This window comes from Sceloporus undulatus, chromosome 2 (assembly GCF_019175285.1).
Source record: "Sceloporus undulatus isolate JIND9_A2432 ecotype Alabama chromosome 2, SceUnd_v1.1, whole genome shotgun sequence".
In the NCBI taxonomy this organism is placed as follows: Eukaryota; Metazoa; Chordata; class Lepidosauria; order Squamata; family Phrynosomatidae; genus Sceloporus; species Sceloporus undulatus.
This window is the reverse complement of record NC_056523.1, coordinates 46,953,182-46,971,912: the sequence shown is the minus strand read 5'-3', so window position 1 is coordinate 46,971,912 and position 18,731 is coordinate 46,953,182. Positions and strand designations below refer to the sequence as shown.

Below are 18,731 nucleotides of genomic sequence, written 5' to 3'. Positions count from 1 at the left end.
TCTACACCTTTTAAGACACACCTGGTTGTAACCATGCACATCTAAGGATAATGTGGAAAGCAGTCCTTATTGAATGAGATCTCAATCCAGTTCCCTGATCTTCTACTAGTGCGAATGAGAATGAAGAGGCGGCCTATTGCACCATCTAATGGATAAAAGCAACCTGGCAGAAGAGAAGGCAGCAGCTGGATATTTTGTTCATGAATGACTCTGAGAAGGGATGACTGCAGCCGGTGCTCCTCCTCCTCCCCTCCTCTCTGTCCTCCTGGATTCATTGGAGAGCAAACTTGTGGAGGCTGCTAGATGTGTCATGGGGCAAAACCCCCAAAAGAAAACCCCTCAGCTATTGTTTTTAAAACAATCTCACTTGGAGAAGACTGGTCTTAAATATTCTGTGATTTTTATATTTTTTATATATATATAAAAGAGATGAAGAACCTTTGGCCAAGGAGTTTCTAAAAGGCAGGTGAAAGGAGCTCAAGGTAAGTGGAAGGATTTCTCTGCAACTATAGAAAGCATATATAGGAAGAGTGTTTGTGTGAGAGATTCTTTTATTTTCTCCTTTTATCTTTTTTCCTCTCTCTCTCTTTCTGGATGTGTAACTATCAGAATAGGTATATATCTGTATTTTCCGTTTGTGTGTCTTTGTGTTCTGTATCTATATCTTCCATACCTTTATGGAATAAACACTGCAATCCAGATGGTAACCAGAAAGCCAATGAGCAATACTTTATTGTTTCTTTAAAGCAGCTAGAGTGACCCATTGAAACAAATGCATGCTTTTGAGACCGAATGAGTGCCTTGTGAGAGAAGAGAGGGTTGAGGGTGACAGAGAATCAGTAGGAATTCTGTTGAGACTCCTTAACTTATTCCCCCACTCCTCTCAATATTGCTGCAGGTATCTCAGAGGAACAAGTCAAATCAGTTGGATTAAAAGAAAAGTCAACTTGGGGAGGCAAAACAAACACTCCTAACTTTATGCCTGCTCCCAAGACAAAACTCAGTGAAGGACCCCAACCCAAAAGAAACAAATGGGTTTTTTTTTTAAAAAAAAAATGAGAGTGAACCCCAAATGTAAGTAAAGGGGCGTTGCAGAAAAATGAAAGAAGTTCAAGGCCTAGACCTAAAAAGGAGGAGGGGACTGCAGTACCCAGAAGGAGGCTCTCTTCTCAGATCAGCCTAGCAGAAGGCACTGAATGGAAAAAGCCTGTCATGGATCCTCTGTGCTTATTTGGGAATGAGCCGTGGACTTACAACTGCTCCTTCAACAATTACACCATGGAGAACCAGACGTCCCAGACCAACAGAACTTTCACCATTAAAAGGAACGAAGACATTGCCAAGGTGGAGGTGGCAGTGCTCTGCCTCATTTTCTTCCTTGCCCTGACTGGAAACTTGTGTGTACTAATGGCTATCTACACAACCCGTCACAAGCATTCCCGCATGTATTTCTTCATGAAGCACCTGAGCATTGCTGACCTGGTGGTGGCCATCTTTCAGGTCTTGCCTCAACTCATCTGGGACATCACTTTCAGGTTCTATGGGCCAGATTACCTCTGCAGGTTGGTCAAGTACCTGCAAGTGGTGGGGATGTTTGCTTCCACCTACATGCTCCTGCTGATGTCTCTAGATCGATGTCTGGCCATCTGTCAACCTCTGAGGTCTTTACACAGGAGGTCAGACCGGTTGTCTGTCCTCCTCACTTGGATGGTGTGCCTTCTTTTCAGCATCCCACAGCTCCAGATATTTTCCATGAGAGATGTGGATCATGGAGGTATTGATTGCTGGGCAACGTTCATTCAACCCTGGGGACCTAAAGCCTATATCACCTGGATAACCTTGACTGTCTACATTATCCCCATGTTTGTCCTAAGTGTCTGCTATGGCTTGATCAGTTTCAAAATCTGGCAGAACATTAGGCTAAAAACAGTCCATGAGACCAATGTTAACCTAACCTCTAGTAACTGCCATGGGGGTACTCTCTCTAGGGTGAGCAGTATCAAATTAATTTCCAAGGCCAAGATCCGGACAGTCAAAATGACCTTCATCATAGTCTTGGCATTCGTTATGTGCTGGACTCCTTTTTTTATTGTTCAGATGTGGATTGTTTGGGATGAAAATGCTCCAAAAGAAGGTACAGTTTGCTCTCTTGGTCCTTTCCAATGTATGTCTGTACACATTTCATGCAGTAATCATTAAGAAGTGCCAAATGATAAGAGCTTTAAAATATATTTCAGTTCTGCATCCTTGCAGTGTAGCATTGTGTAAAGATTTTACAATTCCTCCTGGGGGAGAAAAACCCATCAGCATCAGCAGCTTAATTAAAACGTAATGGGAAGAAAAATGGTTCACTTGCTAGAATGATAGGACAGAAAATGGATGAGATATGAAATGTTAAGATCTTGGGTATTACCTATGTGACCTTGGAAAAGGTACTGGGTTTTGTTTTTGTTTTCCCCCCCACATTTTCCTGCCTCAAAATAATACACTTGGATAAGAAAGTAGAAATAAGGGGGAAATGCATAGTTTGGAATATGTTACTTGTTTCCTAATGGCTGAGGGATTCTGGGTGTTGTAGTCCATGAAGTAACTTTTCTAAGCTCTGAAAATATTCATAGAGATGTCTAGTATATTAATGTCTCAGCCACATAGCCGGTTAATTCTTTATAAAATCAAATCATAAAAATCTGGTATTAACTATCTTCTGAATATTCAGACTTAACGTAGGGAAATTTCTGCCAGAATTTATGAATGGTTGTCTAGATTGTCCATGCTAGTGAGGTTAAAACTCAGTGAAAGGATAATGAGGAGGTTTCTTCCATGTCATGAACTGAAATTGTCAGATGAGTTTTGAACAATGTCAAAATTACAGTGGTGGGTTCCTTTATGGAAAAGCAGGACAGTTTTTGCTTCCTTCTGCTTGTGAAAACTATTTCTCATTTGCCCACAGTAGTATACCAACAGTAGTATAAACAAACTCTTAGCATATGGGCCAGATAAATAAGATTTCACTGACTGAGTGACCCATCCTCTGTAGCCATTACTCTCTAGTGGATTCTAGTCTGTGAAAGCTTCTGCTATGTAACAAATTTATTAGATGTTAAAGTACCCCAGATCTCTATCTTGCTTTGTTTCCTTGAAGTCTGGAAGTTCCAACTTTTTGTTCTGAAACCCAGTACCAATTGCTAATGTTTACATTAGTAAGGATTTTGGACAATCTAATTCCAGTGGTATCTGCAGTGTTTGGTTCAGGATTAGAGCAATGAGGAGGGGCAGTCCTTGTAATGTGAAGAACTCTCTCCTTTATCTAAATTGCTTGATGTTATCTGTCCATATAGCTTTGATTCATTAGAAACATTTCTTCCCAACACCTCTATAGCTCTGTGTTTTGATGGATTACCAGAGGCTGAACATCAGAGCGAGAACTTTATCTTATTTCAGACCACCCCAAATACATATCCACACACACACACACACACACACATATATATAAAACAAGGCTAGAAAACTTTTGCAAATTCAGGAACCAGATTAGACTGCGAGTTGAAAGTGTAGTTCATTGTACAACCTGAGCCCTTTAATGAGATGTTAAAATCTAAATTAAACTCACTGTCACTTAGAATTCAAAGACATAGCCGTGTTATTCTAGATCAGCATGTAAAGGAAGAAAGAAGTTGGTAGCAGAAGCTTTTGTGGACTGATCTGATGAAGTAGATTTAAGTTTATGAAGCTTATGCTACCAACCTATTTCTCTCAGTTACAGGCTGTGCAGACTGCTCCTAAGGGATGGCCTGCAGCTGCCTCCAACTGCACCAGATCGGGGGCGCAGCAACTACATGCCACAGCCCTGATCTGGTCTTTCCAAGGTGCAAAAAGGAGCTGCAAAAAGTGGCTCCTTTTTGCACTCTGCAAAGGGCGCGATAGCTGTGGTGCCACAGTTTTAAGGAACTCTTTTGGTACTGCGTTGTGTGGATGCAGCACCAGAGAAGCACCATGTCACCGCATGCTGTGTGGAGCAGTGCATGGCATCACGCCACCCTGGGGGTGGAGTTGGGGCATGAATCATGTGAAATCCATGCCCCAACTCCGCCCCCAGGCTGGCCTTTATGGCCGGTCTGCACAGCCCCTAAGTCATAAAGGTGCTACAAGATCCCTTTGCATATCATTTAGAAATAACAGCTTGACAGTTACCCCAGTTATGCAATATTTTCTAAAAAGGGAAATAACATACTCATGTGAAAAATGTCTATCTGTCATAGTTGTGGAAAATACAGATATCTTCATTATACGTGAAACTGCCAGAAAGCAATTTTGATAACTTAAAATTTGGCAGTGATACCAAGAGCGGGAAAAGAAACAGACACCAGTTGATCAACCATCTCCATACTAGGAGATCATGAAGTACCTTCCAGTGGTGTCATTCTAAGCTTTAGTAACCAGTGTGACTTTCAAAGGTGCAATTTTAAGAGGGCTCCTGTATGCCCTGTAGCTATAATTCAGACTTGATGTGATGTGTTGCCACACCTGCCTTTAGGAAGAGGCAGATAGCTGCTTCTGGCAGCAGTTTTTGTACATCACGAAAAGTCAGCAAGCTGTTCCTTATTTATTTTGCCATTACAGTATTTTTACTACCAGAAGTATTTATAGACTTTCTGACTCAAGTGTCAAAATAGTTTGATTGGCTTGGAAGTGATTTGTCTGCTATCGCAAGGGAGCTCCATTTGCTGCTTTGTTTGGGGTAGCAAAATGCCTTGGTGTGATGCACTATTCCTCTCTACATTTTCTCAGACACATTTCCTCCTGACTTCTCCTCTTCTGCTCCCCCTCCTCCTCCTTTTAATATAAAGCAGCATTGGGACAATATGGCTGGAATCCTTCATTGGGAGATATACATGTATGTAAAGCAGCAGAGTCACCCCCCAACATGGCCATTTCCACTTTGTCAGAAAGCAGCAGGATCAGTGGGGATTTGTCCAGCTAGCTGGATGTCCTATGACAGGCATCAACTTAGAAGAGATTTTGGTCTAATAGTTGTGATGGTGTAAGTCTGACTTACACCATTGTAATTCACAAACAGGATTCTAGCCTGCAAGTTTAGTGGAGGAATAAACTGAAGTCTTGCTAAGCACATTCCCCCCAATGACCCTTCCCCAGAATGGGAGAGAGAAGATACATGTATTAGTGCTTGTTTGAATGGACAGCCAATGTGTTGCACTGGCTAAAATGCTGTGCTTGGATGGGAGAATCCCTCATGGAAATTCCTCCCTCCCATGAAACAATCAAGATTTCACTGTGGTTGCACAGTGTGTCTGCATGCAAAGTTACACACTGAATATGCTACACAAACCTTGTGTTGAATGGCACTGTTGCGCAAGTGAATACAAAGTGAACGTGCAACTGAATGTACAACTGAAGATGCATTCACATGTGCAGCTGCAGACAAAATGACATTGCGTGCACAACTCTGCTTCTGAAAACTTAAACTGAAAGTTTAATGTCCAAACGTCCAAGCACTTCTTATACAGTCATAAGACGCCAACAACATTCTGTCCACTGAGTAGGGATATGTTTGGTGAATGATTTGGTTTCAGTATGATATGAACATAAAATCAGATGAGTCATAGAATTTAAAGAGTTGGAAGGGACCACAAGGACCAACTAGTCCAACCTACTGCCATACAGAAATGCACAATTAATGCACTTCTGAAATATGTCCACCCAACTTCTGCTTAAAGACCTCCAGAAGAGTATGTCACCCTCCAAGGCGATCTATTCCACTGTTGAACAAGTTTTACAGTAAAAAAATTCTTCCCAGGGTTTATGTACAGAGCCAGTATGGTGTAGTGGTTTGAACATAGGACTAGGACCCTAGAGATCAGGGTTCAATTCTGAGCGCAACCATGGAAACTTGCTGGGTGATCTTGCACACGTCACATCCTCTCAGACCCAGGAAACCTTGTTATAGGTAAACCTTAGGTTTGCCATAAGTCAAAAATGACTTGAAGGCACACAAAAATGTTCTGGTAGAATCCCTTTTCTTGTAGTTTGAATCCATTGCTTCATGTTCTAGTCTCTGGAGAAACAGAAAGCAAGCTTGCTCTGTCTCCTACATGACATTTCTTGAGACATGTATAGATAGCTGTCATATCACCTCTCAGTCTTCTCTTCTTCAGGCTAAACATACTCAGCACCCTAAGTTTTTTCTCGTAAGCTTTGGTTTCCAGACCTTTGATCCTCTTGGTTGTCCTCCTTTGGACACATTTCAGTTTGTTAATTCTCTTCTTGAACCATGGTGCTCAGAACTGGGCAAAGCATTCCAGGTGAAGTCTGATGTAAGCAGAATAGTGTGGGAAGGCTACTTCCCTGCATCTGAATACTACAGTCCTTTTGATGCTGCCCACAATTGCATTGGCTTTTTTGGCTGCTACATCACACTTTTGATGCATGTTTAGCTTGTGGTATACACAGACCCTTAGATCCTTCTCACTTGCACAATATTCAAACCAGTTGTCACCCATCCTATATCTGTGCATAAACTATACATACTGAAAACATGTCCTTGGACACCACTTTAGAAGAAGGGCCTGGTATGAATATCACAAATTAAGTACTAATAATATTGATAAGAATGTTTCAGTGCTCAGCACAAAAGTGAGACATTCTCTGTCCTGCTGTGTGCTTCTTGAAAAATATTTAGGAATCCAGAAGATACTGCTCTTTCTGCAGTTGACGTAAACCAATGCCAGGCCAGGTACAGGAACAGGAAGCCCAGTGGTTACAAGTGTCTCACTTACTCCATCCTAGCATTTGGATGAAACAATTAGGATGAGTTTACTGGGTGGAGTAGCTGCAATGATACCCCCAATGACTTTAATCTGCAGCACCAATGACTTTAATCTCTCTTTCCTCTACATGCCATGCTGTGCTTGGGCTTGACTGCTACAATGAGAAATTCATTGCCTGCTTGATTAATGTGTCCTTTCTCAATCACAACTGACTGTTTCCCTAATTTCAGGGGGTCAATTTTTTCATGCTGCTTTCAAACAGCAGGAAATAATTCCAATTTATTTCACTTTAAACATTTTAAAAAGGCTGAGAGATTTTGATCAAAAGTGCCAGACTGTCTGAAATAATTATGTGCTTACATTGCTAAATTGCCCAGAGAGACCTTTATCTTGTTCTTACAAAAGGAAAAGAAGAAAGTTTTGAAACTTTGATGTGCCCTCTAGGAAAAAAGAAAAAAGAAAGCTTTTGCATCCTTGTTTATGTGCTCTGCCTGCCCAAGGTGATAGAAAATCAAACCTACGAAGGAGAAAAAACAGTAGGAGGGAAGGAGAGTGAGAATAGAGTGCAAAAAAAATTTTTTTTTGGTATCTCTCAATGGCAACAACAGCAAAATGAAAGGTGAGGAAGACATTTGATTGGGAATAGGACTGATAAAAGGTATTAAGCACTTCCTGCTATTACACGTCACAGTTTGAACAATGTTGTTTTGGTCTCTGATACTTACTAAGGGTAAATGAGATTACCTTACTGCTGTTACTGTGTTTTGTTAGCCAAAACTTATAAGAGAGTTTCCAATGAAAATATTTCTTTGACATGTTTTGCCTGCCAGTGATTCTAAGAGCTGACAAGGTGGAGGGCAAAAGAAAGGGATTTTCTTGAACTTGTGATTGTCCTTGAAGTCATAAAACATGAGGAACAAATTGAGGTCAAAGAAAGTCTTTTCTATTGTCCTTAAGGGGAATGCTGGACCAAAATCCCATTTAGAAAAAACTAATTCCAAACAATGAAACCTAAGGATATCACCATGTGCTTGCATGAAGTTATCTAAAAAGAATGAATGATGTTTAAGATATTGAGACTGAGAGTTAGTCTGCTCTCCTAGCTAGTTCTACATGTTATTACAGGAATAGTTGACACATACATGGACATTGGGTGGCCCAGCTGTTGGTCAAGGATAGGATGGCATGTGCCTTGTCTGCAGTGGCCAAGATACTCCAGGGAAAGCTTGGTGCATCCCGGCCTCACAGGTGCCCTGACACCCCACTTACATTTCCTCATCTTCTGTTCCTGTGCCATGGTAGCTAACTGCCTGGTCATCCCACGAGCTGCACTGTGAGTCCACTGTGGTTCACTGACTAATGAGGTCAGAATAAGACATCCAGCAATGAGCAGAAGGCTGGGTACCTCTTTCTGACTTCAAAACAAGTGACCCACTGTGGTGACAGATGTGGCCCAGCAGAATGTCTGTAAAAATACAAACATACTTTTGCTCTGTGCCTCAGAACTATCTTGGGTGTTCCACTTAGTGATGGCAACAACACCAAATTACTGTTGGCATCTATATTTTCATTTTTTTTTAAAGGAAATAATTATTAGTCAGAAGCTGGGGCAGGGGGCATCCAGTGCTGTTTCTTCATACCGACACCCTTTTGTCCAGTTTCAAATCTGTTTTGTATATGTCAGGCTCTAATGGAGGCAAGATCCAATGGTGTTCTTGTAGTTAAACTGCTTCTGTCAACAGAATCAGGAAAGGGGAAATTTCTTCCTCTCAGGCCTGTCAACTTTGAAACCTTGCAGAGGGCATTAACTCAATGTTGGTTGTTGTTGTTAACTTCTCTCAAGTTGACTCCGACTCATGGTAACCCTGTGGATGAGACATCTCCAAGAAACCCTGTCTTCCACTGTTCTGCATAGATCCTTCAAATTCAGGCCCACGAGCCCCTTGTTTGAGTCTATCCATCTGGTGTGTGGTCTTCCTCTCTTTCTACTGCCCTTTACCTTTCCTAGCATTATTGTCTTTTCTGATGAGTTATGCCTTCTCATGATGTGGCCATTCTTAATTTGATCATCTTGGCTTCCAGGGAGAGTTCTGGCTTGATCTGTTCAAGGACCTATTGTCTGTCTTTTTGGCTGTCCATGATATTCTTGGGACATAGGTCATAAGTAACATTGTAATCTCCTTCTTGGTATTCAGAAGCCCCCCCCCCCTTTGTTCAGGAGAGCTTAGTCCCAGGTATGTGTTCATCTCCCTTCCCAACACTGCAAACAAGAGTTCTGGAAACATGAAGTCTTGTTCATTGCTTTGTGACAATTTAGTTGCTCTTAATGACGTTTTCACCTTAGTAGAGTTTACAGATGGTCTGCTTCCAATTGAGACAGTGCAGAAAGTTTGGCCTAGCTTTTAACCTTTTTTGTGGGTGGGGGTGTTTTTGTGGCATAGACTGATTTTAGGTAATTATGGGAGATTGTTGAGATTTTTTCAATACTTCATGTAACTGAGTAAACAAACAAATAAAAACAGATTCACATATGCAGGGTAACTTGAGGTAACCTGATGGTGATCATCTTTTATTTTGTTCTAAATATCTTTCTAACTGCTGTTTTGTCAAGAAGACAAAACAGGAATGTTCATTTTTAAGAAAATAGAGTTTTCATATGTGGCTTTCTTTTCTTTTGTAAGTATGTAAATAGATCCATAATAAATTACCTGCACATGCTTCATATAACAAGGATACAAAAGAATAATGTAAGAAATTCACCTGGAAAATTGAACTAATTCAGAACATTCCTAAGTCTATTCTCCTAACCATGGAATGAGTCCCACAGAATTGTTGCAGACCAGAATTTGGAAATGCCTGTATTCCTGTTTTGGACTATAGGTCTCAGAATAACTAGCTAGCATGACCTGCTACCATGCTGGCTAGAGGATTCTCAGAGATCTGGTCTAAAAAGGAACTTTCCCAAGCCCTTGGATGGGTTAAGTCCTATGGCATTGAGAGAATTTTTCTCTTGTGATATGGAGTTTAGGACTGTACCAGTTCTGTGTGGAACCAGACCCACACATTCATACAGCAGAAATAATACCATTTGACACTGCGTTAGCTGCCATGGCTCAGTGCTATGGAATCTTACGATTTGTAGTTTGTTGTGGCACCAAGGCTCTCATACAAAGAAGGCTAAATAGCTTGTGTGTGTGTTGTGTACCTTCAAGTGCTTTCTGACCATAAGGAGAGTGGCCATAAGGAGAATCTATCATGGGGGTTTCTTGACAAAAGTTATTCAGAGGAGGTTTGCCATTGCCTTCCCCTGAGGCTGAGAGCATGTGACTTTGCCCAAGGCAACCCCCCCCATTACAAATCCCAAAATTTTATAGCATTAACCCATGGCTGTTAAAGTGGTATCAAGCTCTATTATTTCCACAGTGTAGATGCAGCCTGAGACAGAGGAGTCAGTGGTGCTACTCTCCTAATCAGTCATTTTGCTGAGTATTCAAAGCCAGTCAAGTTGTGTTACCACTAGTTACAAAAGTTCAAGGAGCACCTTTACTCCTCTTTGAGAACAAAAAACATTCCACTATGACTAATAATCATCAATGGATAACAATTTGCTGTCTTCTAGTAGCACCAAATGGCTGCTGCTTGAGATGGCTGCCTCACTGTGCCTGATGGTAGGGCCAGCCATGATGCAATGCACTCAGCTGCAAAAATGTGTAAGCTAACAGTCCACCAAGCAAAGCACACCAGTTAAGTGAGGCACAGCTGGGCCTGATATCTGGAATATAAAACCCATTTTAAGGAGCAGCTTGATGAAAAGTTTCCTACTGAGCAAAATGTTTATCTTCCTCTCCATGTGGAGCTGTAAAGAGCTTTTCTGCACAAGATTGTTGGGTCTATATACTAACGCATGTGCGTCAGAAATGTTGATACTGTTTCCATTGCACTCTTCACATCTACATTATCTGCTGCCACATTTTTGCTAATGGAGTCTTGGACAAGGTTTTTTTCAGTCACTGTTTTGTTTTTCACCATGGCTAAGCTTGTCGCCTATAATAATATTTGACAGAACTACACAAATATAGTTATCCACTATTATCTATGGCTTAGACCCAAAGTTCCCATGAGGGAAACTCTGCTCCCAATCCGTTCCTACTGGGAGAGGGGAGGGAGATGTTTCCTCCAGTTTCATTTTCCCTGTAGACTTCTGTGCTTCTTGCAAAGTTATTCCAGAGGAACTGGGGCCTTTCTAAGAATTGGTTGGAAGGCATTGGGAAGGAGCTGTACAGAGAAGAAATAATTGCGGGGAAAACTCTTTCTGCATCCCAGGGCAACTTTGCGGGATTTAAAGTCCTACCTACCTGTGCAGATGGAAGGAGGCTTTCCATGAATTGAAGGACACCTTGAATTCTAACATATGTCTTAAACAGTGAAATATGGCTAGCTTTTTTTTAAAAAAAATGAAAAACTCTTATTAATGGAAGTGCTACTACTAACCCTATCAGTTTGTGTTTTTAGCAGTAGTGAAAGTGAAACAGTCAGGAAAATCTTAACAATCATTGTACTTTTCATAACACTTAAGAGTGTTCAGACTACCTCTTGAACATTATGTCAGTAATCAATAGATCAGGAGAACAGTTGCCAGAAATGAGCAATGTGTCCCCCCACAAATGTTTAACTATACCTCTCAACAAGTATAGCCATCACAGTTGCAAAGGCTGATGGGAATTGTACTCCAACATCTGGGGGGGCACATTCAGTATTCTTGCTTAAGTATATAAATTTCACGCTGGTGCATTGGGGTAGGGGGTGGGGGTGGGGGTGGGGGTGGGGGTGGGTCAGGATTCTGCTGCTCTACTATACTAGGTTATATTCACTTCCTTTCTCTTCATTGTTGAAAAATGGGAACAACCCTATGGTCAGATTCAGAAGTAGGAATGCAAATAATATGTCACCAACCATTTCCTAGCACAGTGATCTGTGATGGTGAAATACACATTGGAAACAATGGCTCAAATCCCATTGAACTAGTCCCAACAAATTGGACCCATTCAGTTACTTGTTGAGTGATGAGTCAACACCAAGATAAATCTCATTTGTTCAATGGGTTTCTTCTAACTGGGGCTAACAGGATATAGGTCAATATGATGACAGTCCTGTCTGTATTGGCCAGAGGCAACCCAGAGTATCCTGGTCTGGAGCTGCCCTGACCCTCCTCTCTTGCAAAGGCCCTCCATTTGATGCCAGGCAGTTGATCACCTGGGTGTCCTGCTGAGCTGCCCAATGCACTGCTTTGCTCTGAGGTCAGAATGAGGCACCCAACTTTGATTAAAGGGCAGGGCACCTTGTTTTGACCCCAGAGCAACCTACTGGCAGCAGTGGCAGATGTCCCAGTCAGTTCAGTGGGAGGCTTTTCAAACAGCCACCTGGCATTAGAATGGAGGGCTCCAAATTTTGTAAAGAAATTTTCAAGGCAAACAAAAAGGTATTTAAATACATATTAAAGGGGGTATAGCCTGCTTCTGGTGCTGAACGGGCTGCACTGTCTGACCTGTTTGAACCAGAACTGAGGTTTGGGCCATGTGTCATCTGATCTCCCAGCTGAGAGGATGGTGGGAGGCCAGTTTATTTGGCCCTTGCATTCAGGACTATAGACTGGTGATGGTTACGTGTCCCAAAATCAAATTTTGGAAAAGTTACTGTTTAGGATGACATTACCTAGCATCTCCCATAAAAAGGGGGATTCTGGGAGCTGTGGTCTAAAATAGCAACTTTTCCAAGTAATGTGCTCCATTTAAACCAATTTTGTTCCTCCTAGTTTTTTCTTCTTCTCCTTCTTCTTGCTAGGAAAATGTTTCATTTGCCAGTACCTACAGACATTCATTCTTTCTGAAATTCCCTATTATGTGATAGCTTGCTTACAGCACTCTGTTCATGTATTAAAAAACAAAACAAAAAAAACCCAAAAAACAAACCACCTGACTTTCCAGGTAATATACTGTAAATAAAACTTACTACTTCCACTATAAAGCTTTTGTAAAGAGAGGGAACCGGATATGAATCTGGATCAACCCTATAACATTGTATTTGTCCGGATATTGTGTTGTTTTTCTAAGTTACATAACTTACTGATATTCTGTATGTTATTATTGCCAGTTTAATGAAAATGCATAAGCAGTGTGTGTTGGTGTATTTAGTGGGTCAAGCAATAATGGGATAAAAAAGAAAAAGCTTCCTGTATTTTTATATCTTTCTATTAATCTATCTCTCTGAGCAAACTCCACAGCGTCAACACTCTTAGTCCTCCCTGACTAAGAAACAAGGATTAAAATTTATGGCTGTGTATGATACTTTCTGGATGGGATAACTGTGACATAGCACAGGTTTGACCTCCTCAGCAGTGAGGGCTCTACATCTGAAAGTCTACATTCATGCCCACTGAGAAAAGTAAAGGGTTGTGCTTTAAAATGGGTTTCCAACCCATGCAATAAATGGCCCAGTTCTCCCTTGTAGAAAATCTGTATAGGGTTGCCAGGTCTCAAGAAATAGCTGAGAAAATTGCTCAGAGAATTGCTATGCTTCCTAGAGTTTCCAGGAAGGGAGAGAAATCTCAGGGTAAACAGCAATCGAGGTGTAGAAACAACTTGAATTTTGTATGTGAAGTGGCTTTAAAGTATAGGCATACATCTCCATGCTTTCTCAGACGGAATCTCATATGTGGCCTAAATATCCTAAAGGCACCAGATCCCATCTGATCTTGGAAGCTAAACAGGGTCAGCCTTGGTTACTACTTGGATGGGAGACAACCAATAAATACCAGGTGCTGTAGGCTAAATTTCAGAGGAAGGAACTACTAGCAGAACCACTTCTGAGTATCCCTTGCCTTAGAAAACCTTATGAAACCCATGACATTCTTGCAAACAAGAAAGTAAAATGTGGGTTAGACAATGCAACTGTTAAATATATTAGTAATTGGCTGACAGGCCTAACTCAAAGGATACACAACAAACGATCTTCTTCATCCTGGAGACAATTGACCAGTGGGGTGCCATAAGGTTCTGTCCTGGGCCCAGTGATATTCAACATCTTTATCAGTTACTTGGATGAAAGAATAGGGGGCATGTTCATCAAATTTGCAAAGGCCACCAAATTAGGAGGAATAGCTAATGCCCCAGAGGAGAGTATCAAAATTCAATGACCTTAATAGATTAGAAAGCTGGGCCAAAGCTAACAAAATAAATGTCAGTATGCAGAAATGTAAGGTACTGCATTTAGGCGGGGGGAGGGGGAATGAAATGCATAGATATAGGATGGAGAACACCTGGCTTAATGAGACTATGTATAGGAAGGATCTAGGAGTCCTAGTAGACCACAAGTTGAACATGAGTTAACAGTGTGATGTGGCAGCTAAAAAGGTCATTGTGATTCTAGGCTGCATCAACAGAAATATAGTGTATAGCTCAAGGGAGGTAATAGTGCCACACTATTCTGCTTTGGTCAGGCCTCACTTGGAATACTGTGCCTAGTTCTGGGCACCACAGTTCAAAAACCATGTTGAGAAGCTGGAACATGTCCAAAGGGGGGCGACTAAAATGGTGAAGGGTCTGAAAACCGTGTCTTATGAGGAAGAGACTTAGGGAGCTGGGTACGTTTAGCCTGGAGAAGAGATGGTTAAGAGGTGATATGATAGCCATGTTAAGTATTTGAAGTGGTGGCACATTGAGGATGGAGCAAACTTTTTGTTTGTTTGTTTGTTTTGCTTCTCTAAAGAATAGGACCCGGAACAATGGATGCAAGCTACGGGAAAAGAGATTCCACCTAAACTTTAGGAGGAACTTATTAAGAGCTTTCCAACAGTGGAACACACTCCCTCGGAGAGTGGTGAAGTCTCCCTCCTTGGAGGTCTTTAAACAGAGGCTGGATGGCCATCTGTTGGGGATGCTTTGATTGTGAGTTACTGCATGGTAGAGGGTTGGATTGAATGGCCTTTGTGGTCTTTTCCAACTCTATGATTCTATTGTAAAATCTCTCAAACCTTTCTTCCTCTATCTCTGTATAGACTTGGATTATGTTAATGTTGATAGGTTTTCTCTGAAGTTTTATTGACATGATTTGATCCAACTTTGCATTATATCCTTTGCCTGGTTTTGCTAAATCTCTCTTCTCTATAAATGCTACTCCATTTCTTCTTAGATTTTCATTTCCTGAGTAAAACACTGTGTAACCATCCAATTCAAAATGTCCCATTGTTCTCCATTCTAGCTTGCTCACTTCAAGTATGGTAATGGTATGTTGACTGATATCTTAACTGATATGAATTGCTGTCTGAATGCATGGTTTTTCTTTTTGTCATATTGTTGCTCCATTTTTTATTTTTCTATAACCAAAACATGACCTCCTAATTGAAAATTTCTACACAAAGGGCTGAATCCATTGTTGGTCCAAATAGAGTAGATTCATTGAAATGAATGGGACTTGATGGTTGCCACTCAGATAAATCTTACTGATTTCAGTGGATACTCTAGTTTGGACCAATGTTGAATTTAGCCCATAGGCTTTCATAATAGGTAAAGTATTCACTGTTGCTTTTAAAGAATTTGACTGGTTGTGAAAGATATTTAGGTTGCAGGAAAGGTGTTAGGTAATATTCCTTGACATCTGAAAGAAAACAGGTTCATCCCCCCCCCCCTTGCTTGCTAATTTCAGTATTCATAGTATTTTAAATGTACCATAAGTGGATAATCAGACTTCACAAAATATGTCTTATTTGCTGAACTAGCAAGATGGCTGGTGATTTTAAGTAGTTAATGGAGCGTTTCTGAAAATTTGGCCTTCTAGGTGTTTTTTGAACTTCAGCTCCCAGCAGCCCCAGCCAGGTTGGCCAATTGTCAGGAATTCTGGGAGAAGTCCAGAATATCCGAAGGGCCAAAGAATGGAAACAACTGAACTAATGGATGGGAAAATAATCTTCTTCCTCTTCCATCCCTTCCCCCTTTGGCATACAGTGAATCCAAACGGGCTTGTGGCAAACTGTTATCCTGTAATTGCTTTTTAGTGACTTCATATCTTTACTGTAGTGCAAACAAACTAAGAAGCTGTTAATTTTGTGAAGCAGTACAGACAGTTTGTCCTCGCAGTAAAAGTTTATTGCATTATGACTTACATCACAAATTGAAGGGACTTCCCAGCCAAGAACCTACTCTGAGTAGTAGAAGTATAACTTAATGCTCATGGAGCTAAGTAGGTGCACAATGCCACTTCCTTAGTGAAGTCCAACATGGTGCAAACAGATGTGAGTGTGGAATGCTCTATGCACATCTATATGTAACTACATGTAAGGCATATGTGCATGACGATAACAAATTTGATATTTCAAACTGGAATGCCTGTGTAAACCCATATCTGAGTGGTTCTACTCAAACTAATTCAGACTGAGCCTGAAGTTGCTTTTATAGCCCAGTCATAAATATCTGAAGTTTATGTTGAATACAACATATGGAAATCAAAGCCTAACAGCAGCCTGTTGGTTTAGCTGGTAAACTAACTAAGCCATTGGTTTTCAAAGCGGTGAGATCCCAGTGGGGGTGAGAGTTGCTCAAGGGGGTATGAGTCTTGGAGGCACTGATCCCTCTTCTTTTTCCTCCTCTTCCGAAACTTTTTTATGTGTAAAATTTACAAATATGTTGAGTTAAATATTGAATTTAATTAAATAAAACTCTTCTAATTCAAATGATGTCATTTCCTTGTAAAATGTTAAAGTTTGATTATACATGAATGTGTGAATGAAAATATGCACACTACATAAACACAATATTTTTATTCATCTACTACATAAGGGGTGGGTGGATGGTGTGACATCTGCATGTATATGAAAAGGGAGCTTCCAAGGGTAAATTGTTTGTGTACCACTGAGATAAGCAATCTGGAAAAATATAATTGGAAAAAAAAATAGAAGGGAAGCTAATGCTGCTAATATTACTTTTTGGCCCTTGAAAATAGTCATGGAGTTTTTCCCTCCCCTCCACATCAAAAAACAAAGTTCCACCTTTAGCTCCCTTCACACTCCCAAAATGCTCTACCACCTAGAAATCGTACAAGATATTTAGTGCCTAAGGCAACAACCCCAATAACCATCTAAAATTGCCATTATTATTTTCTGTCCTTCAAAGATGTTCCACTTCATTCATGTGGTCTCATCCTTCTGGCACTCCCTTTACTTCATACTATACTATACAGGGTCCCTGTTGTCTGGATCTCAGTCAGGCCTTTGTCAAATTTCTTGTCCTTTAATTCTATTATCATTCGAAGTGCTGAAGGGTCTCCAGTGCTAGAGGAACACTATTGCCAGGTAGATATGGTATCTCCCAGGTTGTCACTGACTCTTATCATGACATGGTGGTGGTGATGGGTTATGAATGAGTTTTCATTCTTAGGTAAACCTGCTTCACCTAAACACTCACAAAACTGAATGTTATTCATTTTCCTCTTATGGTTTCTTTTTTCTCCCACAGAAATTCCGTTCATAATCACCACACTCCTAGCAAGTCTAAACAGCTGTTGTAACCCTTGGATCTACATGCTTTTCACGGGGCATCTCTTCCACGATCTCTTACACCGGTTTCTCTGCTGCTCCTCACGGTATTTAAAATCTCGGCAAGGATGTGACCTGAGCGTCAGCAAGAAAAGCAATTCTTCCACTTTTGTCCTGAGCCTCAAAAGCTCCAGTCAAAGGAGTTTCACACAGCCGTCCACAGCATGATGAGAATGAAGAATCCAGGTCTCCATGAACTCTGCCACAATGAGTAGGATAGGATCAAAGGAGTTGGTAGAGACCCCAGGGCCATCCAGTCTAACCCCTGCCATACAGGAAGACACCACCGTCAAAGCACTCTCAATGGATGGCCATCCAGCCTCTGTTTAAAAACTTCCAAAAAAGGAAATGTCACCAAATGCCAAGGCAGGGTGTTGCACTGTTGGACAGCTTGTAGCTGTAAACTGGCTTCAGTGTGTACATATTTAAAACTGAGAGGCCAAGATATACAAGAGTGTTTGGATGTAAATACAGATCTACATATATAGATATAAATATACATATTATAGAGATAACATGTATTTAAAAATGAGTGTATTACATAATCTGATTGTTTGTTATTTAACAAAGAGACCAGATAAGAGAAAGTTGAGTACAGTCTAAATAATATTTCGGGCCTCTAATACTGGGTGGATGCCTGTATCAGGAGATGTACTTGTGGTATGTCTCCCAAGGTCCTCAAACCCACCTTTTTAAAAGTGAAACAGACTCCTCTCCCAGCACACGCAGCCATTTCCATGTTGTTAGAGAACAGGAGCATCAGCAGAGATGGACTCAGCTATTTCCCTGTAAGTGGATGAGCTGCAACAGGCATCCATAGGGATCTCTGGGGGGCCTGAGGAGGTCCTGTAGATGATGTTCTTTCAGCATATCCAGCTACAGAAAAATAGATGGACATGCTTCTGCTGATCCCATATCTCCTCCCTTGTTTTCCAAATGACATGGAAATGGATGTTTTGCAACAATTGCTTTGCTCAAAAAGTAGGTTCTGGGGATGCATTTTGATTGTTGAGCAGGGAGTAAAGAATTCCAGCCTCAGCAACAACCAAAAAAGTGGATTGTGATGACTGAAGTCTGACTTCAACTATTGTAAGTCACCACAAGATTTTGACCATTATGTTTTCAAATCAGTGAAGGCCCAAGTGTAGCATCTGCCTTCATGTACAAAGAACATGAATGACAGGAGAAAAGCTTCTCCTATTGCAATGGTAGTAGAACATGGGTTTTGTGCCACATTATACGTGGTTCTGCTTTTAGGGATTCTCAGTCTGTAGCCTGATGTGGTACATTCCTGGAGAATATACATCATGGGATTTTACTTCATTTACTGATTGGCACAGTTGCTTTTTAAGGCAAGAATC

General features: G+C 40.9%; 1 protein-coding gene across 1 annotated transcript; it reads left to right on the top strand.

Moving 5' to 3' along the window:
- The first annotated feature begins 230 nt into the window (after positions 1 to 230).
- Positions 231 to 18,491, top strand: OXTR (oxytocin receptor). The gene is made up of 3 exons (XM_042447962.1): positions 231 to 482; positions 899 to 2,134; positions 17,291 to 18,491. The coding sequence occupies exons 2-3, from the start codon at positions 1,213 to 1,215 to the stop codon at positions 17,536 to 17,538; spliced, it is 1,170 nt and encodes a 389-aa protein (XP_042303896.1). The 5' UTR covers positions 231 to 482; positions 899 to 1,212; the 3' UTR covers positions 17,539 to 18,491.
- Positions 18,492 to 18,731: the final 240 nt, after the last annotated feature.

Excerpts from the sequence above, each read along its gene's own strand:
- OXTR (XM_042447962.1), top strand. The coding sequence starts at position 1,213 with ATGGATCCTCTGTGCTTATTTGGGAATGAGCCGTGGACTTACAACTGC. Across the intron at positions 2,135-17,290 it reads TGAAAATGCTCCAAAAGAAG|AAATTCCGTTCATAATCACC; the intron begins GTACAGTTTGCT and ends TTTCTCCCACAG.